Genomic DNA, 25,838 nt, shown 5'->3' with positions numbered 1-25,838 from the left:
GGACAAACAGATTTTCCTATCTGTAGTGACAGAATTGGGTATCAACATGGCATTGACTTCAATCCTCCATTATTTGTTGCTTATGACAAGTGATATGGAAAGAAAGACCCACTGGCGTCCCACAGGGCTCAGCTCTAGAAGCCTTCTCTTTTTTCCTATACACCAGATCTCTTAGTGATGTAATCATGTCAAATTGGTTTCCATACCATCCAGTTTCCTCTGAAGCTCAGGTGGCATCGCAAGTGTCTGCAAGGCTAGCAGATTGATTTCCCGGTTGATGATTCATACAGTTTTGGCCCATCCGAACTAAGATGTTTCTCATCCCAAGAAAAGGCTGTTCTTTCATTAATCTCTCCACTTCAGTGGAGGAAACTATGATTGTTCTCCAAAGGGGATTAAATCATTAATAGATAACAGATAACAAAGTGACTGATTGAATGATTGGCTAATTCATACAAGAAGGGCTAGAATAAACATTTGAATCTTGTGTACAATGTTAATTAATAATTTAGTGTTTGATGGCAATTCAGAACTTTTTTTCCTTCACCTCATTTGGATCATCATTTTCATTTCACTGAACCAGAGTAAATAGTTGTGACGGTTCAGTGCCAAGAGTGTACAGGCATTCTGCATTTTTACAGTATGGATACAAAGAAACTTGACTTACTTCTGTGTGAACATTTTTTAATGGAAAACACACACTCACAATAACCACACATAACTGCCATCATAGCTCCCGTCATCTACTTGTCTCTCCACTCTCAAAACTCCTACCTGTTCAAAGATGACCAAAGTATTTTACATAAATCGCATTGTTAACCACAGTCACATGTTCTGCTGTGCGGAAATAAAGTCTTTTAGGATGCCTGCTAGGCATCTCATTATTACAAGGTAAGAGAGTATACACCATTTGTAAGACAGCAGTGCAACAAAATAAACGCACACAGGGAAATGCTCATTAGAAGTTGTGTTCATCTTTGATGGGAGATGACTGCTGGGGTCTTTGTTGTTGGTGGAACAAGCATGAAAATCACCAAATCACAGCAAGCCCATTTATCTGCTCCCCACCCATCCTCCCCAACGCCCAACCCCTCTTCTCTTTCTCTTAATATCTCTTGACCTGTTTGTCCCTTTTCAATTTATCAGTGTATGTGGAAGATCTTGAGGCTCTTATATATTAATAAGTATTATATAAGTATATATAAATACAAGTACAATTGGAAATACTGTTACACTGTTCGCTCTTTCGGCATCCTCTTTGAACTTACTTTGTTTTCCTAGTAACCACATTAATGATTTCTATACATCCCCTTTACATTAAAGGAACATTTTATATCATTCATGAGATTATTTCTCAGTTACAGGCTATAGCTTAGCCTACAACACATGTCTTTGTATGATGCATGCCACAAACTGGTTTCACTTATGATGTGATACACACACTCAGGCTATTACTTTTTCCACTCAAGTGTAATGTATGCACCCTGCAACCACATAGAATCTATGACATAATTACTGGGCCTGTCGATCACTGAAATGGACTCAGTGGAGGTGAAATTGACTGTGGGCCGTCAGAAAGACTACTTAATAACAGGAATGACAGCACTGCAACACGCACTCTTTGAAATATTGACATTGATTGTCCCATGAGAAATATATTGAGCTATTGATTATAATTATGCCATGAGCACTCCAGAAACGATTAACAACAATAAAAAAAAATAAGGACAGGAAGATAAATAAACACCCTCTCTCTGCATGCCTTCGCCTGTTCCTAATTTCTAATTAGTTCAGTGTATGGCAAGACAGATCATGGATGTCACTGCAGATGAATCCACAGCTGCAGCTATCTTTATAGGACCAGGACGTGAAGTGCTCACGCAAAAAAGAAACAAAGAAATAAACAAAAAAACAAAAACAAAAACATTTTCTTTCAGCTGGGGAGTGACACTGCGCTGGTTTTAATGCTGCGGCTCCTTTAATTTAATTTACACTAAACCTACATTATACAACGATATTTGAGTGGCTTTTGTGATATATCCAGTGATATCACACTTGTTGTAGCTAAAAAAAAAAGACAAGAAAAAAAGAAAAATAAAGAAGCTGATTTCACACAACGAAAAATAAATAAATAAATAAATAAATAAATAATCATGTCATCCTCTGATTGGCCACGTGCGGGCACGTAAAACCACACCAGACTGGTCTTAGCAGAGAAGTGATCGGCGTTTGCTACAGGTAGGCTAGTACTGCTCTCCAATCCAGTTATTTCTCCATGTAGTAAAATGCTCCTCAACTTTTCCTGACCTTGTTGCCGCTTGAAGGCGTAAAGACATTAGAAGACAACGGACTGCCTGGTGCAAGAATTCACTGTAGCGTGAGTCCGGCTTTGAAGCGCGCACACATTTCAGCACCTTGGACAGCGCTCGGCGCCGCAGTGGCTATGCGTGGATTCAACCGGTGGCTTTCAACCAGAGCAGCAGTGTGAGGGGACCGTTACACTGAATGCTTCATAAAAACTCTGTTTTCCCGCATGTGGGGAAGGCTATTTGCTTTCTGGATAACTTGGACTAGTGCTTTTTCCCTTCTTTCTAATACAAAGCGTCACCGACGATTCCATCGTGTGAGTAGGCGTGCCGCTGGATGAGTGGTTGACTGAACCGTCCTGAGCAGCGTGGAATAGGTGACTGTCAGGCGGGCGGAGTGGTGTGGTGGTGCCTAAGAGACCCTCCATTTATAAGGATGCTGGTGGGAAATGCCTGGAGACAGAGATGACGAGATTTGTCAAAAGGCACTTGAACTCCTGTCAGATCTTTGTTCGAGGGGGGAAGTGCAGAACGAAAACTGCCTGGATTTTATCTACTATTTCCGAGACCTTGCCAGGCCACGCTACACGGATTCAGGTGAGCCATCACACGCTTGATTCAAAGATTGCATTGGATTGAACTGAAGTGAACGCGCGTGTGACTTTTTTCATTGAACATTCTACACCTAGAACTTAATGGGTGGTCTAAGATGTTGTTTTGAGCGCTTTCACAACCAATATTCATTCTGCACCACTGTCCCTCACATTAATTTGCTCACTAATTATCCAGTTTAATTAGGCTTTGACAGTTTTGTTCCAACGGAAATGCATTTTTAGCTAGACCGGCAGCCTCTTCTTTTTACTGAGAGCGAAATCTAGTGAGTATCATTCTAAATTGTATATCCACGTTGTGCAAGATTCAAAATGTATGGTATAAATCTAATCCATTCTCTACACCCGTGCACAGATGCTGGCAGTGATATCGTGTTGTCACGAAATGACACATCATAAAATTGGATGCACTCTTGCATGGATGAAGTGCGCCTGTACCTGCGCTCACCGGGAGTGAATACGGTGGCACACCTATAGTACCCCACTTCTTTGAAAGTTTACCTTATTAATTCTTCGTCTTACCTAAAGCCTGTGCAGGGTAGATGAAGCATTTACTAAAATGCATGTAGGCCACTGAACTTTCTGAACATAACTGTATTGCAGAACAGGACACAGGCTCTCTTTTAAGATGTTTAACATGTGAGGAATTAATGTGACCACAGTCACTTTTCATCAACACCACCACCTAGCCTAACCATCTTCATCTGAATGGCATGCCTACATGAGTGTGTAGGCATATGTGAGAGTTTGTGCGCAGAGAACAGAGAAAAAGCGAGGGAGATCATCTGAAGGAGCGAGAAAGCACAGTAACTGCGATCCCCCACACACCTATTCAATTCACCCTGCTTCCATTACTATTAATAATCACTATCCACCACATGAAAGCCATTCGTTAATTCCCACTCCTCTCCTCTCCAACCTTCCCCTTCTTATTTCCTCGTCATTTCCTCCTATTCCCTAATCTCACAGCTCTCTGCTCTCGCCCTCATTCATCATACAGGCCGATCCTGTCTTGTCTTTTTCATGTCAGTTTCAAAAGTGGAATTGCTACAGTATAGCAGTGAGGTTAGCTATCAGGATGGCCTGCCTATAGAGTTTAATTTCAGTTCTAGCTGGCATGTTGGCTATCAAGCAGTATGATTGCTACACCCATGATAGATTGACAAAGGAAGAACATAAAACCAAGAGAGAGCAGGTCCAACACCATGTGACCGAGAGTTAAGGGTGGGATTCAGTGTCTTTCTTAAGGGTACAGCTCATGATCATTTATGTGTTTTTCACAGACATGCTGGACATAAAACATAATATTCATTTGGCAACTTAGCCCCAACTGATCAAAGTTATTTATGATGGAGATGTATTTGTCATATATGCCTGTCAAAGGAAAGATTATCAGTTAAGTCAAGTAATGCGCAGTGTAAACAAAATCATTATGTTCCTCCCTTTTCATGTGGTGGTCAAAATGAATGTAACTGTATAACCTTTAAATATTTAGATATTTTGGGAAATATGTTTATTAGCTCTCTTAATGTGAGTTAGATAGGAAGATCAACACCACTGTCATATTTGTCCGTTACATATGACACCAGCTAGTTAGCTTAGCTTAGCAGGGGGAAACAACTAGTGTAAAAACAACAAGCTGTGGTTTTATTGGGGGTTATGTGCTGGAATATTTCTTGGCATTTCTGCATTTTGCCTGGAACACTGCTGCCTGTCTAGATTTATACTGCATTCATGTCATATTGGAGCCACCATAATTACTAACTTCTGAGTTGTCAATGGCATCTTGAGTTATCCGCTGAATGAGCGTTTTAAGTGATGGTAGGTGGATTTTGGTATTTTTCTTGACAAAGGCAAGCTAGCTGTATCCACCAATTTCCAGTCACTAGGCTAAGCGAGGCTAACTGAGTACTGGCTGTAGCTTTATACTTTTGTACAGACATGAGGGTGGTATCTATCGTCTTGTCAACACAAAAAAGTGAATAAGAGTATTTCCCAAAATGTGGCAGTGTACTTTTAAGGTTCAGCGTGTGATTTTTAAAAAAAAAATATTTTATTTTGTTTAACATGTTTTTCCCACATAAAAAGTGAAAACAAAAATCAAAAACTGGGGCTGTAAACACATCTACACTTGCTTCCTCATTGATAAATCTGGATAAGGCCTTGCGCCCTGCTCACTACCACTACTTGCGCTGGGTTGTCAGGTGGAACAACAGACATGGTTAGTAGGAAACATCATGTTTGAGCCTCAGTGAAAGCCTCAGTTAGAGCCAGATTCCGGAGTTTTTGAGGAGTTAATTGTGCATCAAATCAGCAACTAGCATATGTACAAGAATGGTTAGCATAGTTAGCATCTTTTATTTGTTTTTATTTGTTTATAAGTTTGTTAGCTTACAACTTGCAGTGGTTTTATGACATATGAATCCTTGGCTGTCTGAATCTGTTTTTATGAGACTGTCATTGGTTCACTGCAGCTCTGAGGTAGAAATACACAGTCATGGCATTGACTGCTTATTTCGCTCATGATATGTCTTGTATTGTATAAAAAACATCACAAACCGGGTCAATGCTACTAGCATCCTATGCTATCCTATCCTAAGATAGAAACCAAAACTGTGATATGTGTAATACACAATGTTGTGTACTCTGTGTTGATATTAACTGTACTAAATTAAGCAATTTCTAATAGTTGTATAAATACAGTTTACACTTGCGAAGGTATGTTTAAGGTGAACAACATCTCAGTAGGTAGAAGTTCCATATATTGCTTTTTCAGCACTTGCTTGCCTCCTACACTATTGCACCTTTGGAGGTCCTGTGCTCTAAATTTGGTCTAGCCTATCTGTTGTGATGCAGTCTCCGAATCCTTCCAGATGTCTATAGATTCCTCTCTGCCAGGCAGCACTTTGGCAGCCTGCCAAGTTGACTGTGGGCTCAGTGTCCTCAGATGGCAAGTTCCCTCAATTTCTCCACATTATTCTCCCCAAATCACACATACTCTGGTATTCACAGAATCTCAGAGTGCAGAAAGGACAGTTTGTCTGAGTAACTGTGCTTGGTCTTATGACAGCGCCCACACACAGAGCCAGTCCAGTATTAGGCAATACTGTTGGATTTGGAGGATGGGTTGCCTTACCTATAACATATGATGAAAAAATGCTGAGTTATTTTTTCAGATTTGCTGTCACTGAATCTTTAAATGTGGTGTGACATACTGTCTCACTTACTTTGAACTTATATGCATGTGAAGGGCCGAACTAATTTTAAAAAAAGTTTTACAGTATTTCAGTTTTAAATATTAACTTCGTATCAGATGTGTAGTAGAGCTTGCCAGGCATGATTCAGTTCAAGATGGTTCCTGGTTGCATAAGATATTCTGTAATTTTAGTTACTCTTTTAAAAACATGTGTTTTTCTCCTGGCGAGAGATCCTGTGTCTGTCATATCAAGTAGATGAAGCATCAGGTCTCAGGAGGAGAATAGTAGGCAGCTTTCAAATTCTAAAAAAAAGCTACTCTGGGCACTTCCAGGTAAAATCATACAACAGTGAGTTTATCACATCAAACTGTTTTCACGTACTACCCTGTTATTATATACACCATATTACTGTGTTACAAATTAATGTACACATGTCATTAGTCCAGTAATAATTACTATCCAAATACAAAATATTGGCTGCTGCTACTGTATCTTTTCAAGCCACTAGTTGTTTCACTTACAGTAATTTTGCTCTTTATAAAGTCAACTAGTCATTAAAATCATACATTACAAGCTATTCAGCTCATGAAAAAAAACAAGAAAAAAAAACATTATTGTTATTATTTATACACATTCTCTATTCTGGTAATCATGAGGGGGGTATCTACCTTTTATGATGGTATCATGATTATGATAATTATGTCTTTTGAACCATATCAGAATGCATTTCTTTTGAAATCCTAGAGTTTTTTGGCAAATAAAGCAACACACTGTGCTAAGCAATAATAGGTTAGTTACTCAGTAAAACTAATTCTGACTGTCTCTAATAACTGAAATGGCATAGTTTTACTCATTACTGTGATTAAAGCAATTACAATGATTATACACTAATTATTTTTCTTTGGTACTTTTTAAAAATCCATATAAATCTTCAACTCAGACGGCACAATGATGGCGGCCACAAAACCCCTTTGCTTTATTACTTTGGCAACTAACAGCCTGTTGCATTGACAGCACATAAACTGTTAAAGTCAGTGTCACTCTCCTTGCACAGACAAAAATTGACATGGTTGAGAGGATACAGCAGACTGATGCTATTAAACACACACTGACGCAGAAGGATAAACAGAGGGTTATAGTGCACAAAACAAAAATGTCTCAAAATATATGGAATCAACATATACCATGATAAAAGAGGTGGTTCAGTAGCTCAACAATGAATAAACCATCACTGGACAGTTTTCCTACAAATAAATAGGATAATCTCCCCCTAAAATGTCTGTCCTCCCATCTTCAAACCATCTTCTCCAACAAACAGTTGTTGCTGGGCAACAGTGCACTCTGACTATTGTTTTACTATAATGCATATTAACATTATATTAAAACAATTTTCAGTTGCCCCGGAATAAAATTTTCATTTTGATTTATAAGCATTATTTTGCATCATGAGAAAATATATATATAAAAACTAACGCAAGTAATAAAATTGTCATGAAAGGTAAATAATGGGATTACAGAACATTAAAAAAAAAATCACAAAACAGTAGTTCAAATGTGACATTATTTAGTAAAAGTTAGTGAGGGGATTGATCATAATTTCATCATAATGTCTATCTTCATCTAGTACTCACATGCCCATTTGCACCCTGAACATGGAAAGAATTATTGGCCATTATGATCATTCCTCCTGCCCATACCAATTGTGATGTGACTGCAACTCTGCTTTCCTGCTCCATTAAAACTGCATTGCATACTTCAGACAAAGTTCATGTGATGGTCCAATGATCTGAGTTAGCCAAATCACGTGGCTGCTTTCCAAAGTTAGAACCTTTGTAGAACAAAATTCCCTCTCTGTGTTGCTATCCCTACGCCACAGTTCAGCAAAGAAACCCCAAAATTAAATTTTATACTAAAAATACTGTAATTTTGGAAGATACTCATTAGATGTTATTAATGCAAACTGATGTAGATGATTCATATTAGGCAGAGCTGAATTTTAGAATGCATTATTGCACAGAATGAGGACTGTGGCTCTCCCATCTTTTCCAATGTAGCCTAGTTAAAGGAAAGGGATAACTTCACAACCAGTCCAGAGGGGACCAGTGACTCTTAGGCATGTGATTATTATATGAAGATACACTTGACCTGTACTGTAATCGCTGACCAGGGCAAAACTAGGTGAAAAAAACATAATATGCCCTTAATAAAGCCATGATTCCCAAGATGATCAACTGCTCTCTTTAATATCATGTCCAATGAAATTAAGAGTGCACGGCAATATATGCAGCTTTCGCTCCAGATGGTCACCAAATGAGCTGGTCTGGCTCTTTAAAGTTCATAACAATATTTATAATGCTAGTTATTATTCTACCACGTTATCATTATTTGCTAATTGCAAAGCAACAGTTTGTTGCAGGTTTCCTTCCAGTGGATATAAGTGAACGGTACAGCTTAAGATTAGATTTAATTAAGATGTAGTGGTAAGACACCATATCGCTCATGTGCCCACTTTGTTATGGCAAAGATAACAGTTAGTCATGTTGTGAACTGAATTCATTTTGCCCATTATCTCATTGTTTGAGTGATTCATCATCATTTAATAATTAATAATTTTTAGCCTCATAAAAACATGCATACATAAGAGCACAGAGAGTGAGGGGGCACAGGATATAACAGGTGTATGCCTTTGATAATGACATAATTAATAAGAGCGATAGTCCTAAAAAGTAATCTCTCATATGTACTCCATCCTAATTATAATGTGACCTATATGCTAACCTAACCTCTACTGATGAGGTCTATTAACTGATGTGAGTAGTTCATTAGAGGACTGTTAAGGACTGCTTCTGACCAGTACATGAAACATTAAACAATATCTTAATTTTTCACCTATCATAATTTTATTGCATTAATCAGAAAGCCATTTCTTTGATTTCACACCATAAATCCTGTCCAGGTTATGTTCTAGCTGTGCACCAATGCCAGATGAGTGTGCATAAAGAAGGTTTGTGGCTTTAAATGTATAAATCAGAGTCGGTTCATGGTCTAACACTGACACAGAGAGCTTTTAATTTATTATTAGTAGGTTAATATACTGTTTTTTATACAAAATGGACAAAATATACTTTGCATTATTTCATCAGTTTGATGACTTGAATCAACTTTATGGCCAATACTCATAAACACGATTTTAAAGTGGTGACATGTTCAACAAGTCCACTACAGAAAATGACACATTCATATGCCTGTGATGGTGGTGACAGTTTTTCGCAGCATGGCTCTTCATTCACAGGAGGTATAATAGTGAGCTGCAGCTCTCTGGGGTCTAACTGACCTCACATAACATCACCACAACTAACATCACCTTTGTCAAATATGCAAGCAAGTTTGTCATGAAGGTGAAGGTTATCTCCTCAATACTTTCCTTCATGGAGCATTGTGTGTTGACACTGTTGCAAAGACAGGAGAAAAATAAGAAAAAAATCAGGCAAAAAGAATAAAATCTTTTTACTAGTCAAAATCATTTGACTAGTACACCCTGAGCTGGTGTAAACAAACACTGCAGGAATATTCAGGGTTGTGCTTTGAAAACATGAACTCTTACCTGACAGTCTAAGGCCTGTTGTGTGATACTCCTGTAAAATTTTTATACTCCCACAGCCACTGCTGCTGCTCTTGCCCACAAGGGCATTAACATAAATTTATGTTGTGTATGAAAGTTACCGCAGCATTTTTCCTGGAAAATGTCTGGTTGAACTACTATTACAGAAGACTTTGTGGTTGGGTTTTATAGCATGGTTAAATAATAACAGCCATAATGTTACCAACCTGCTACCTTTACATTGACACTTTCAGTTTGCTACTCTGTGCTTTGTATAATGACAGCTTTAGATAAACCTGTAGAGCTAAAGTCAATTTACCAGTTTGGAAAGAAGGATGTTTTCTGTTAAAGTTTGCTTTTGAGACAGTTTCTCTTCTAAGTCTAACAGCTTTTAGTGTAACTTCAAAATGAATTAGCTAGCTAACTAAAACTAGCTGATTAGCTGGCCATTATCCACTCTGTCCATTTATTTACACAATAATACAGTTGCAACCATAGACTTATATATCATATATTCCAAAACTGTTGTAAACATTTGAAATTCTTGTGAATAAAATAACAGCTCAACCTCTCGACAGGACTACAATGTTGTGCATATGAACAGGAAATTAATGCCGCTTTTGTTTTAACACATTATTACTCTGCTGTTATCTGCAAAGGACTGAAAATTACAGCATGGGGCACACTCCACTTGGGGGACAGATATGAAGCTCCAGAGGATAATTAAATATATGTAGTTAATCCTAATTAATCTTGTCGGGGATTTTCAATAAAGAAAAGGAGAAAAGCTCACTCCACAGTTATAATAAATCAAGTTTTTTGATAGGTGGTGCAAAGGGGCATGATATGTCCTCACACATTCTTCTAATGTGACACTATAACTGAATGAAAAACCATTCTAAGATATCACATAGCCACAAATGTTATCGTAATAAAACAGTTGTTAATTGTTTTAATAGGGTTTTCAAACTACTTAATAAAAGTTGCTAATGATGGTGATGGTAAATGGAGTAAAGGTATAGCTTTGCAATAAATCAGAAAGCTAACTGGATACACTATCAGATCCTTATTTCCTGTGTCTCTTGTCATCTTCTCAGATATATCAGTGAGTCTGCTGTCACTAGTCGTGACTGCCTGTGGCCTGGCTCTATTTGGGGTCTCCCTTTTTGTCTCCTGGAAGCTCTGCTGGATACCATGGAGGGAGCGCGGGCTCTCCCCCACCACCAAGGAGGCCCATGGGCACCTCAACCCCACCATGAGCCCTCTGCCCTCGCAGCCCGTACCCAGACAGCCTGTTTACACAGCCGTGGACCCCCCGATGCACAACCGCCGTGAATCCTCACACTGTTCCATCGCCAGAGAGCCCACTCCTGTGGCGTCTGTTGTATCGGTGGAGGCTCCTGTGACTCCTGTGTCACCGCCACCTGTGGTCATTGCCACACCTGAGGCAGCTATGAAGATCAGTCACACATCTCCAGACATCCCACTTGACGCCCAGAGTAAAAGTCAGGAAAATGGGGTTCACACTAACCCTCGTATGCAGAGACAGACCACTGAACCTCCGCCATCTGGTCGCTCAATGTCTGAAATTGGGTCAGTAAAAGATTTTAGATTTCTTTGAAATGATCAGTACTCTTGTGCATCGTTCTCAACACTACTGTCAGACCAAAACATCACTGTTAGGTGATTCTGCTAAACCTTGTTTAATGCCAACATTTTTCAAACTGTTGTTTTCTACAATATCTCTGCATGGCAGCTATGGCATGTTTGTGGTTCGGGAAAGGTCGTGGTTTATGGCAATGAAATTATGGTTATAGTATGTTTAGAGTGAAGCAACCAAAAAACTTCAGTTACAGGTCTGTGACAGAACATGAACTGTGGTCTCCTGCATTCGAACAAGTCACACAACTCACCAATTCACCACCCAACCCCCACACCCTTTTCCTTTCTGCCTGGCTGCATACAGGGCACACTAGTTCCTGCACTGGCACACAGTGTCGGTGCTCGGTTTGTTGTGAGATTTTGTGAAGAATCATCTGATGTGAACATAAATGCCAACCTGTCTTTTCTGATTCAATCTCTTGATGTTGTACGATGATGTTATTTGTTGGTTTCCTCTGCCCACAGACAAGGGTCCATTCGCAGACATATGAACCTGTCTAACCCAGACTTCAACGTGGCCCAGTTCCAAAGGCAGGACTCCCTCACTGGAATGGGGCTGGGCCTCGGCCGTCTGAAACCTGAGCTCTACAAGCAGCGCTCCCTTGAGGGAGACGAAGGCAATCGCAGAGGAGGAGGCTGTGGACGCCTCCACTTCATCCTCAAATTTGACTGCGACCTGGAACAGCTAATAGTTAAGATCCACAAAGCAGAGGACCTCCCAGCAAAGGACTTCTCCGGTACCTCTGACCCTTATGTTAAGATCTATCTGCTGCCTGATCGTATGACCAAGCACCAGACCAAGGTGCATCGCAAGACGCTGAACCCTGTGTTTGATGAGGTCTTCCTGTTTCCTGTTGCGTACTCTGAACTTCCCACACGTAAGCTGCACTTCAGTGTCTATGACTTCGATCGCTTTTCACGCCATGACATTATTGGCCAAGTGGTTGTGGACAACTTCCTGGATCTGGCAGATTTCCCCAGGGAGACAAAACTCTGCCGGGACATCCAGTATGTCTCCTCGGTAAGTCAGCTCTTTAGCTAAAAATGGTAGAGGTGCTATGTTATATTTAATTTTGAATTTTTACCACAAAAGGCAAGTGATGTTTTATTAAGTCTGACAGATTTGCTGCAACTTTACTGAGAGCTACATATCTCATCCTTGTTTGATTCCTTTGTTTCACATTGACAGTGTAAAGTATGGAATAAAAATGCCTGCCTTTTACATACACTGAGCTGTCAACTCTGAAAGAACGAGAAAAATTAGTTGGAAGATAAGGTGAATAGGCCTCACTTTGAAAAATAAGATTTCTCTTGATGACTTGATGCTCTGTCTCTCTCTGCTGAGAGATGGAGAGTCTTGTAGCATCGAGTGAAGTATCTGATAAATACTGGGATAACTACCCTCTGCTAGTATTTTAGCTGCTACAGACGATACTCCTCAGGCATCTCTACTGATATATAATATTTTTATACATGCTCTTTATTGTTTCTTTTTTCCTGAATCTTTGTAGAGCCATTGGTGACATTTTTTGAAATGTACTCTGTAGCCAAGAAACATTGTAGGAGTAGCAGTAATTAAAATAAATATCATATATCTACATATGCCCCTTATTTGAGATGGCTGTTTAACAAAATCGCTTCCCTTTGTGACAAACATTATTACTATATACATGATAGAAAGAGACATTTTCATTAGCAAACACATTTACTGTATCTATCACTACTTATTTGAATTTAGTGTCTCCTGCTGGGGCCACCCATTTTTTTTAAATATATGTAAATGAAATCCGGAGTGAGAAGGTCAACAGGATTTAAAGCCCTTTGGCTGGTTACCTTATTGACAATGTGTGTGTGTTTGTGTGGGTGTCTGATTTGAGAATGAGGGTTGTATTTAGTATGAGTTCATCACTACCACCATTACTACTACCAATTCCTGTTGCTTTCTGTCAATGTCCACACAAGTCTGAACTCCTTTGAATGTTTTTTTTTGACTGTTCCCTTTAGTGATACATAATAGTAATACATAATATTACTAATAACAGCTGAAAGATATCTGACAAATCTATTGTGTCAAGGAAAATGTATGCGAATATTTATGGGTTTACGCTTCCAATGACTGTTTTATTTACATGCATCTCAGTGTCAGTGTAACGAGCTGTAATGTACAATTGATCCCATTCTTCGTGGTATGCTTAAGTGGCATTAATAAGACTCCACACTATTGATTTCTACCTACAATTCATTTCATTGCAATGGTCAGTGAAGCCAGATCAATGAGGTAGAGCGGTTTAAAGGAAAACTATGTTTTTTGTTAATTTCACCATGGGTTAAATTTTCATGGCTCTGGTAACATGATAACATTTTACTCACCAAAGTAATAACTTAGATCTCAGTGGAAACATGGCAACACAGCTAAAAATAGGTCTGGCGGGGGCAACAGCCATGGTCAGATGGTCCGTAAACTGTGATGGATGTTCACACTTGGACAGCCTGGATCATAATTCACTATTTTCCTTCAAAATAAGTTTGACTAACATGTGAGGTTAGTTTATAACTTGTCTGACTGCTTGAGTTTTCTGCCCAGTTGAACCTAATGTTAGCAATGTTGCAATGTCCAGAAATATTAGCATGTACCTTTTGTAAGTACAGTGTTATCATGACCAATAGAACTGATGCCGGGAGCCATGAAAATAGAACCCAAGTTGACAACCCTTCGACAAATCTTTGACAATTGCTGAAATGTAATGGCAATTACCTGGGACCCTTTGGTAAAACATCAAGTCAGTTCTACAGTATAGAGAGCAGCATGGGAGCTGAGCAATTGTATGTGTGTTATGTCTCTGTGACTGTCTGTTGTGTATCTAATAAGCAAAGCATCCTCTGCCTCTGATAGTGTCCAGGCTCGTCTCCTGCAGCTCTGTTCTGTGCAGCATATGCAAATGATTTTTTCTGCACTGCAGCCATTTCAGTTTAATGAGCTTTGCACCTTAGTAACCTGAATTTACTGTATGTGCCTCACTGATCCACCTGTCAATCCAGGCTAAATATAACCACCGTAGTAATGTGATGTGTGTAATTTAACTGGGAGACAAAAAAAAAAAAAAAAGCTGTTAAAACCTTGAAACTTGATAACGTGGTTTTCTGCTTTGCTTTCTCATAGAGGAGAGCTGCAGCATTTAATTGTCATATTCATTTTCATGGTCATTCATGCTTTCATTCAGAGGAACTGCTCCATTGTGTATCATTTTTGTGCATGAATCTTGTCATACCTGACAGATGGTAGTCTTGTTTTGTCAGAAATACATGTGAAAGGCATCTGCTGAACATATTTTGATAATGGTAAATTTGTGTAAAAGCCATATGATCATGTAGAATAAACAAAAGAAAGAAAGAAGGAAAAAAAGCAGATAATTATGAAGAACCAGGAAGCTAAGTAGAAACTCTCTACCTTTAGGGATGCTTGGCAATGCCAGAAAGCTATTAGGAAAGACAGTATATGTCAGTGTTGCTACTTTTGGTTTTGAAGAGCATAAATTTCATTTATTAGTTGCATAATCATAGAAGTTTATTGTCACGATTGCAGTTTTCTTGTGGTTGCAAATGTATGCAGAGTGAAAGGTCACAGTCGTTGCCAATATTACTCTTATGGTGTGAAAGCTTAGACACGGCAGGATACATTAGTTTGTTAAATGCCATTTTGGTCATACTCATTTCTACAAAGTGATCACTGATGTTGAATAATGTTCAGTGTACTGTAAGGCTGGTATGCAGAAGTCCATCCCTATCCTTTGAGGGTGGCGGGTGGGGTTATTGCCAATCCCATCTGACATTGGGCGAGAGGTGGGGTACACATTGGACAGGTCCCCAGTCTATCACAGGGCTGACACATAGACACAGTCACTCTCACGTTCACACCTACAGGCAGTTTAGAGTTGCCAATTAACCTAACCCACACAGACATGAGGAGAACACACAAACTCCACAGAGAAAGGGCCCAGTCGGCCGGCAGGTGCAAACCCCGAGTCTTCTTGCAAGGCAATGGTGCAAACCACTGAACCACTGTGCCGTGTGTCATCATGCAGTTGTATTTGTCTTTATTTTGCCTGATTAAGGCTGCTGTATTTGTCCACGGGAAAGGAATATTAAGTGTTTTTTTTCTCCCTTCCTGATCACAAATTTCTGTGACTTCAGTGTTGAGCTCAAATTATTGACATGGTCCATGTCTGTCTAGTCTGTAGGATACTGATTGCAGCAGATATCAACTTTCAAGCCAATGGATTAATGCACAAAGTCTTACAGTATGCTGGAGACCATTAACAGCTTCCTACTCATGGTCTCTAAAAATACAAGTGGCCAGAAGCTTTCTGCTTCTCTCTGCCTGTCTGTCTCTGGCTTTCTCTCTCTCTCTCTATCATAAAAACACACTGCATGTACCTGCTGTTTCCAGCTGCTATATTTGTACAACCTGTGAATGGTGAAAGCAAAGTTTCATGGATCATTTCAACAGTGAGACCACACTTACTGCACTGAAATGTACATGTAGTTTCTTGGTCAACTAGGCCAAGCTCGTCCCTTTACACAGTACAAGTCATATATATGGCCATCATAACCCCACTTGGCATCCACAAAGTCAGCAGCTGTGCCCCACTTTCATGATAAATACAAATTCTAACTGGGTTTTGAGAACGAAAAAGTGACAAAAATAAGTAGCATGTTCAAAAATGTTTATCTGTGAAGTATAGTAACTTGAATTATGACTGTCGTGTTGATGGACTCTGTTGCCTTACAATAAAACACACAACGGAAATGGAAGAGATAGCTCCATGAAGTTCCGAGGAAACAAATATATAATTATAAATCTTTTAGAGTTAAATCTTTGGATAAGATAATGAGTATTGGAGAAAACTGATGGTCATGCATCATTTCCAAACTCAACTCAACTGAACTAAGTTCAGCTCATCTTTATCTATATGGGTCTTTGAGTGCAACACAGTTGTAAAGGACAAGAAAAATTTAATTAAAAAGATATATACAAGAGCTCAGGGGTGAAGTTCACCAACTTAACACCAACTTGACAGATAAAGAGACACATAAATGCTCTCGAGTGATTGCTCATATACAGTTTAATTGTCCTTTCATACACTGAAATTCAGCAATAACACCCCCCCCAACACCACACACACACACACACACACACACACACACACACACACACACACACACACACACACACACACACACACACACACACACACACACACAAGGAGGGTGATGCCTTCTCATATTGTTCATGTCTGACTGTAAGTAATGCATGATGCTGACCTACACATTGTGAAGTCAGTGCTGTGACCAGTAGATTGGCTGAGCAGGTACATGCATATTTCAGTGTGCTACTCTGCAGTTAAATGCCCATGCCAACCGAGGTGGTTAGAGGGCAAAACCTGTGTGAAGCTTATCACAGGGATGTCCACTGGCATTTGCAGTTATCTTGAAAGCTTCAGGCCATAGCTTTGTAATGCAAATATTCAAGAAAAGCAACACAATATATTTCATGCTCACAATGGCAAAGACTTTAACTAAAATGCTGTCAAATACATCAATGCGGTGCTTGTGTACGTTTACCTTACCAGTTCTTAGGTCTGTGGCTGATTATGGGTCTACATTTGTGGAAAATAAGAGAAATGGACAGCTAGTGAGTGAGGAGGCTAATAAAATGACAGTAAGATAATAGTTCTGTGTGCAGTGTGCCAAATAGAGAGAATTGAGGGAAATAATGATATTGTATTGATATTTTTATGTAAATGTTCAACTTCTGGTTGTTTTGTGAGGCAGGACTGACACTTGTGCCCTTAATCACTGATTACTAGTCAATGTTACCCAGTTATGTCCGAATAATATTATATGACAGGTGGTGATGGGAAACAGAAATCCAAGTATCAAGAGTGCTCTATTACCATTCTGTTCAGTATTTTTTCAGTTTCACACTACTCAGCTCATGCTGACACACACACACACACACACACACACACACACACACACACACACAGATTATTACACTTGCACAAATGCTTGTTCTCATACATTTGCACACATGCCTCACACATATGCGTACCCTCATAAACAGGCCAATCATCTTTGGGCACCAGCATAGACGTATGGCATTTTGTATCCAGTGCAGTGGAGCCCATTTGTCACAATCGCTGTACAGATTCATTTACTTAATTGATAGAAATGACAGGATTATCATTAAGACATGATTGCCAGTGGGATTGACCATATGGGTCGTTTCACTGCCAGATTTTGCTTGTTTTTCTCGGCAGTAGAAGCAGATTGTAAATTGATGGAAGAGAGTATGTTATTTTTATGATTATGAGAATGGCAGTTCAAAGAAAAGAAATATAATGTATTACTATTGAATCTGGTTTGTTTTGATTATCATTTTGATTTATTTTTTGGCTTTTAATGTGCTGTGACAAACACGAGTATAGTATGTGTCACATGTGACATATAAGATACAGCCAATTATCTGAGACTTGCAGGGCAGTGTAATGTTCAACCTGCAGGTAATAAATGTCACTTGTTGCCTAAGAAGGATTCTGGAGCACATGAAACACAGCACTAATCTCTCTCTTCCTACCTGTATCTTTAGTGTGCACATCGACCACGGACTATAAACCATGTAAAGCCCTCAGGTTCCCTCTGGGATGTGAAATGCATTTTCAGGACCAGATGTCAGTTAATCCATCATGCAAATTAAAATGCTTTATACCTTAGCCTTGTTGAAAACTTGACTCTGATTGTAACAAAAACCACACGTCAAAATACAAAGCAATTTAGGTCTCAGGAAGGGAATTCTTGAACTCTTTTATTCTTTTCTTCTCTCTCTCAGTATCTCCCAATCTCTCTCTCTCTCTCTCCTTGGCTTTCTCCCACGCTCACACACACATTTACAGATAGAGATCACGGATAAAAAACAAGTGCCATATCACAGACAAGGACATTCAGGCTTAATAATGCTGACACATGGTAGAAAAGACTGATTTGCTTTTAAAAGTAAGAAAGAAAAAACTATGTGTAGGTGAGAGGACACATCCCTTTCCTTTTTTTCCTGATTCATTTCCAGAATTAAATTATAATTCAATGCCTTCAGACTTTTGGACCCCACTTTATACGTTAGGTTTTTTTTTTTATAACAATATGAAGCTCATTTCAATCTAATTGAATCTACCAATATATTGGAGAAAATAGATTCTATCATCTCAACCACAGTTAATGGAGCAGCTTGTGAAATCAATGCGATACAGCAGATTATTAGTTCTTTCTTTCTATTTACAAATTATTACAGTGAAAGTTAACGGCAGATGACACCTGGTTCAAAAAATTCCAACACAAGCAAGAGATTCAACTGTAGGAGCTGTTGTCTTCACCAGACACGTCTGTGTGCTTTCCTGATTCTCACTTCTTTCGTGGAGTTATTTTAAGAGCAAGTGATAAGTGAGCTTCTGCCTCTCTGCAGCTGAACAGAAGTCTCCATGTTGGCTGAAATGTGAAAGGCTTTTATTAGAGCCATGTGAAAGAGGACAATATTCCTGAACAGAAACATGTTTCAACTCTGTAACCAAATGTCTGATGGCCATGCCGTTATTCTTCACCTTCACTGGCTGATGTGCGGTAATGTAAAGCACCAGTATTAGAAATGATGGGACTGTTATTGCTTTTATCAATATAAAAGCAATAGAAACTTGCATGACAAAAACTATAATATATCATAAAGATAAAGGTTATGAAAGAGTAAATGTGTTTTGTGTTGTCTTTCAGGATAACGTGGACCTCGGGGATCTGATGTTTTCACTCTGTTACTTGCCTACTGCTGGCAGATTGACTATTACCATGATAAAGGCTCGCAATCTCAAGGCCATGGATATCACTGGTGCATCTGGTAATTAAAAAGTGATACTGTCTACAACAGGGTCTCACTGGTAATCTGAATGAAAATGAATGTCCTCCCTTTCTGTTCCTCCCACTTTTATAGATCCATATGTGAAGGTTTCACTAATGTGTGATGGTCGCAGACTGAAGAAGAGGAAGACATCGACGAAGAGGAACACTTTGAATCCGGTCTACAATGAGGCCATTGTCTTTGATGTCCCTCCAGAAAACATAGAGCAGATCAGCCTTTTGATTGCAGTGATGGACTATGACCGGTATTAAATCATTTTAACCTTACAGTGTTTTATGCCTCTTGCAAGAATATTCTTTTAGTTTGTACTTGCAGCAGGACAAAAAGGATGAAATATTTTTGAAAGTGTGTTGTAATGTAAACTGTGACTGAAACTCTTTCTCTCACACAAATAATTTAACAGCTTCAGTTCGTTACTTCTTTTGTAGATGTAATGCCACATTATTTTTGGAACGCAGGGTTGGTGGTGATTTTTTTCTCTCTCTCCCTCCTGCACCTACAGTGTAGGCCATAATGAAGTCATTGGTGTGTGTCGTGTGGGCAACGATGCAGACAGCCTCGGTCGAGACCACTGGAGCGAAATGCTCACGTATCCCCGAAAACCTGTCGCCCACTGGCATCCTCTCGTTGAGGTGAGGTGACGTAACTCTGATGGGTGTGACATACTTCCATGTATGTATGAGTTTGAAAATGAACATATTATTATTTGCAAAAATGCTGACTGCTGGACTGCTGGAAAAAAAAAAAAAAAAAAAAAAAAATATATATATATATATATATGTATATGTATATATAAATAAATAAGTGATAAATGCCTTAATGACTGGGCAGTGATAAAGTTTATCACTGCCCAGTCATTAAGGCACATTGGCTTTGTTAGTTTTCACGGATACAATGAGGCTGTGAAAAGAATTTTGGTCAGCAGTGATGGGACAATGGTTGCAAGCTACTGTAAAAAGAAAAAAACTACACAAAATAAAACAATATATGCCATTTGATGGAAGCTGTTTTCAGAGTTCAGAGTTGACAAATAGCCTTGAACACCCAGAAAGATTATATTGGCTGAGGCTGGTTCAATGATCTCCTGTAAAAAGAAAGTGGTTTCCTCCAAAAAGTCCACAGACGATGATGCTGTTTCTCTGAAAGTGCACATCATTGTGGAAAAATTTCTTCTCTCAAAGTTACTATGGCGATGCACACACAAGACCTCCAGCCTAAATGACTATATAGGTCATTTGTCCCTACCCTCTGATACAACCCATAGGAACGTATCCTGAAAAAAGTGCTACCATGGCGGCAAGTGTATTGGACCTTCGTTGCCATGGTTACAATAATCAACTTGTGTTTAAGCTTATGTAATGGTCACAGTTAGGTTAGGTTTAGGCACGAAAACAGCTTAGTTACGTTAAGGGGAATATTGTGGTTAGGGTTAAAATGAATACTTCCTTAACGTTAGAGGACCATTGTCGTCATGGTTAAAACAATAAAGACGCTGTTAGGTTTGTGAAATGTCTTGGACAATAAAAACAACATAGATTTTCAGTTTCACACAGGAAACTAACAGTAGTCTCTTGGGCTCTGTATTTTGTTGACCAGCCCGTTGCTCTTCAGACTGCATCTACTACTGTCCACCTTTGCTCACCTCATAATTACTACGGCTGCTAGAGGTCACCCAAAATAAAACATAACTACGGGTTGTAAAATGCTGCTTGCACAAACGAACTATGGACTTCTTTTTCACATGACAGTCTTGATGCACAGTACCTCGTGTAATTAAAAATTTTTTTGACACTAAAAAGCCAGTTTTTAACCTGTAGTTATCTTTGTAATTTATTGGCATGACAGATTCCTATACAGGACAGGCCCCTTGTCTTTGAGTGTGCCAGTTCTCTCATTTTTATTCTTTATCTCCTTTCTTTTTTTAGATTGCGCAGTGACAAACTAGCGAGGGAGACAAAGTAGACAATGCTCTGATGTGATTCACCCTCAGGCATGTTAGGGTGCATGTGGTTCCAGATGAAAACCAACTCAGCTCTCTGTGGGCAGTTTGCGTTTTTGACATTATAAATAAAAAAAGCTATTAGCCAAATATCTGACCTTGGAAAAACTTTAGAATTGTCAGGAATTGCAGAAAACATAGAGTAGACGAGGCACTAGAGCTAGAGAAACTATAGAACTGATATTTTGACAGCAGAGAGGAGGAAGTCATGCTGAGAAGTTGAAGGATGGCATCTCTGACCTGTGCACTCAGCCTGGAAAAATGGCTTTATTGTGTGTATTTCTGCGCACATCAAAGACGTGTGCCTGCAAAATACAAAGAGACAGTGGGAGTCAGCGAAAACTTGAAACTGGGCTTGTTATATTTCTTTTGGAGCTATTAGAGTATGTGGCACTTTGAAATCTTCATTGGAGCCTCAAGAAACTGCCTCTATTATTTATTTCCTCCTTAGTAATTTTAGTCAAAGATGTTCTGTCTTCACAAGCCCGTCGTCCTCAAGCTACTTCTCAAACTGCAAAGCACTATAGTCCTATCATGCTGATAGGTTTCAAATGCAGAGCTGTTTACATGCTTGTTTGCCAAGTAAGCCACTTTAACTGTAAAAAGCTTTTATCCTTTTGCTTGCAGTTGGCAAATAAAACAGTCAAGGTACTGCAGTCTATTCCAATAAAACTGTGAGAACATATAAATAAACTGACCTCACAAAACATTCACTGTTTGTTTTACTGCCCAATTCATAACTCTGTAGGTGGTCAGTACATTTGTTTGGAGGTTCCAAGATGAAAAGCTGTGATTAAAAAAATGGCTCTGTTTTTATTTGATATGACTGTACATCTGTTAATGTGACTGTGTGAGAGAAGATTTTTTTGTGCATGGTAAAACTCTAATTATATTGCTTCTGCTTTATTTTTTTGTGCAGTACCAGGGGACCACAGGTAGTAGCCAGGGAGGATCCTGTAATTCTCTGAAGACACCTCCCTCTCCGTAGCCTTGAGCAACAATTCACATAAGAGCACCAATCAACCTGAAGCCTTGGCTGTACCTTTGGAGTGTGGTGCTGCTAAGTGCTGCACACATATGGTCCTAAAAGAAGAACGCATACATCCATAAACTACTATGGAAAAGAGAGACAAACTGTCTTGAGCTCTGTTGAGTTGGATCAGTTGCATGTTGAATGACCGCTAAGATGGATGTTTTCTTTTCTATAATGTCCCATAAGAAAAACAACAGGTATATGCAGACATTTTAAGTCTGTGCTATTCCTGGGTTTCTACAGTAGTTACTGTTTTTTACATAGTCCTGTTACTTTGTTTTAATGAGGTGAATCTGTATTTGCACAATGTACTTACAACCAGTTGAACTGCCACACTGTTTTTTAATTTGGTGGTGAATTGGTGCATGAGGCCATGGTTTGATGGGATATCTTCTCCTCGTTTGTTTGTTTCCGTTTCTATTTTGGGAAAACAGCGTGTTATTCTGTCGGTTGATGTGCAGTGACGGTTAATTTCTAGACAAAGTATCTGTAAGTAAAAGATGTTAAATGTTATCAATAAATATTATACCGTAAAAAAGAAAAAAAAGAAAAAAAAAAACAACCATTGTTGATCTTTGGCTGTTCCATTTTTGTGTGCAATACGATTTCATTGTGCAATCATTTTTTGGTAGTTAATTATTTGTTTGTTTGTTTTAATTCATTTGAGGAAATATATGAAAAACCCTTTTGGAAGAGCATCTGTTAAACAATACGGAAATTAAATTAGAAAACAATGATATTATAAGAAAGTTATCCTTTATTTTGTAGCATGTCAATTCTATTACTGTTTAAGATTACTGTATCAGAAGTTCAATCCATAAAAATGCAGCCAAGTGGATTTCTGAATCTGAAGAAATGGTGCTTGTGTAAGCTTTTGTTATGAATGCCTTTGGGCACAGCTCTGAAATAAACCTTTGCCAAATTAGAAACTACAATAAAGCAGTTTAGGGAGAAAAAAAAAAACTAAACTAACTTGAAAGACTTGAAATACATAATACATGGAAATACATTATCACAGCACACATTTGCAGAGGTTCCCCTTGTGGTGAGCATTTGATTTAATTTTAGACTATACACCGGGTTGGAAGCAACCCAATGTGTTGCTCACATTTTGGCAAGTTGTTGGTAAGCGGTTAACTGTGGGATTGAGAATGACCCTTCAGATAACCACGGATGAGTACAGCGTGTGCTATGGCTCTCATTTGCACGTGAAACAGGAAGTGACTGTAAGTTTGATACAATCTTTTTGCATCAAGCAGTTTGTGTGACAAACTTCATTATCATGTTTTATTACTTTCTCTCTTTTTCTTCTTGGAACAGTTCACTTCTCCCCATGCTCCTTTCTCATTTAATTTGCTTAAATGGCTTACAGCCAGCACTTGTCTCTACTGCTATTACATTTAGGCTTCTGCTGTTTTCTTTGCCTTGTGTGTCGGTGAGAGGCTAGCCCTGGCAACAAGTTACAATAAATTTTTCTAACTGCAATAAAATATCTTTCATTTATTATTACACGCACACACTATATCCTTCAGGCTACATACAGTTTAGTGAATGCAGTTTTTTAAAGCCACAGTAAGCACAATCCTCAAAGCAGTTGTATTTTCAAAACAGCCAGTAGGAAAAGACATAAAAATACTGAAAGCCATTTGCCATTTACATTGCCTTTCATCAGAACATTACAGCCATATAAATAAATATGTTCTATGCTTTCATTTTTTGGTAGACATTGTGAATGCAGGTCAAAACCAATTCTTGTCAGAACTTTCCCCTTCCCTTATCGCTTTTGTACTACCACAGAATTTAAGACCCATCAAAAAGAGCACCAGTAAAATAAAAGAACAGTAGAATACTTATAGGCTGTATGGAGGAAGACCAAGAATGGGTATGTCAAAAGAGATTTAAATGGAAACTAAAAACCCTCACTGAGATGTATAGGTAGGTTCTTCCAAAGTTTGAAGACCATCACTTGAAGACATCAAATATCCTTTGAAATATGTGTAAGAGAAGTCACAGGAATTTAAAGCAGTGACTTACATGTGTATCCCGGCCTGTAAGGGGTTAGAAATTCATGATGGAGCCAGACTACACTGAGACGTACATAACAAGGGAAGTCAGATATGAAACCAGTCCGGAGGACAAAAATTCGGGTTTGTGTTCTCTTCACATGTCAAAAGCTGACCTGCTCAGTCTTGTCAGAGTAGACACTAACTGTAGTCCAAGCACTGAGAATGGAAGGCATGGATGGACCTTTTCCAAATCTGGAGCAGATTAAAACTATTTATTTGATATATTCACGCTAATCTGAGTACATGATTTCATATTTGGGGACATATACACATTTTTTCTAAGTTAAGATAAGAACAAAATCTTTCTGGCTTTCTTTTAACTACAGAGAGTTGTGTAATTTTGAGCGCTTCATGTCATTTAAAATACATCCTTCGGCAGGATAAAAAGAGCGGAAACTGATAAACAGCTGAATCTGATAATGCCTTGTACTTAATTGATATTCATCTCATGTGCAGGCCAATTTCATCATATGCTTTATCATCTTTAATCCACTATATCTATGCATGAACAGAATGTGCCATAAGACGTTACTTCCATATAGTTAAGGCATTTGTGAAGATATGCTCAGAGTCACTTGACAGAAACTGTAATTGGTTAAATGGTTTGCTACAGTTTGCCTGTCAAGCTAAGAAGTACTTGAAGATTTGCTGTAGATATTAGTCATATCTGGAGGGCACAGGACAAACCTGTGGGGATCTTGAAAAGTTAACTCAGATTATTAAACACATTGAAAACAAAAGTAACTTCTGTCCATTGTTCTTTTCTTTAGCTGAGAAGTTAATTGTTCGTGTGCACCGTACCTGCTGTGTATATTTATTAGATTTGGTATTTTTCCTTACTTTTTTATGTTACCAATTACTGGCTTTAACTTTGTTGGGCAAAAAAAAAAGCAGCAAGTATTCCTAACCTCCAACCACCACTCCCATCATATAAAATCTGCAACTTCACAACAACTGGCAGCAATGTGAAGCCAAAAAACTCTCCACTTTCCTAAGACACTATGGCTGTATTCAAGATGTCTGACAAACAATGTACTCTAGGTCATATTACAGAATTGTGAGTTTAAATATTTGTTTGACCACTGAGCTGTTCCACCTGACAACCTCATAGATGAGTTATCTCACCCAGGTTTCCATTAGAGCTGCTTTTTATGGACGGTTTGATGGTGTGGGGCCAGTAATGAATAATGCAGGTCTCCTTAGTGGAGGTGTCAGGGGTGTCCTAGTGCCTTCAACAGCAAGCCTTCAGTTGCTGCCATCTCGTTAATAACCATGACCTTACCATGGCATTACTCTGCCCCTGATTATAACTCACACTGTGTGTCGATCATGATTAAATATCATCTAAAAGAGAGAAAAAGAGAGGATGGGTGTGGGTTGTCATTGCAGAGACAGAGGTGTGT

General features: G+C 38.8%; 1 protein-coding gene across 2 annotated transcripts; it reads left to right on the top strand.

Annotated features, from left to right (window-relative positions):
* The first annotated feature begins 2,188 nt into the window (after positions 1-2,188).
* Positions 2,189-22,931, top strand: syt9a (synaptotagmin IXa). 2 transcript variants are annotated; one of them, XM_056374704.1, is made up of 7 exons: positions 2,192-2,903; positions 10,813-11,308; positions 11,843-12,398; positions 19,196-19,316; positions 19,410-19,581; positions 19,840-19,969; positions 22,256-22,931. In XM_056374704.1, the coding sequence occupies exons 1-7, from the start codon at positions 2,756-2,758 to the stop codon at positions 22,322-22,324; spliced, it is 1,692 nt and encodes a 563-aa protein (XP_056230679.1). In that variant the 5' UTR covers positions 2,192-2,755; the 3' UTR covers positions 22,325-22,931. The 2 variants fall into 2 exon arrangements, with proteins under 2 accessions (XP_056230686.1, XP_056230679.1); XM_056374711.1 differs by lacking the exon at positions 22,256-22,931 and having other exon boundaries at positions 2,189-2,903; positions 19,840-19,978.
* The last annotated feature ends 2,907 nt before the right edge of the window (positions 22,932-25,838 follow it).

The sequence above is a fragment of the Seriola aureovittata genome, chromosome 1 (assembly GCF_021018895.1).
Source record: "Seriola aureovittata isolate HTS-2021-v1 ecotype China chromosome 1, ASM2101889v1, whole genome shotgun sequence".
Lineage (NCBI taxonomy): Eukaryota > Metazoa > Chordata > Actinopteri > Carangiformes > Carangidae > Seriola > Seriola aureovittata.
The sequence above is the reverse complement of the archived record's forward strand: the minus strand, read 5'-3'. Positions and strand labels throughout refer to the sequence as shown.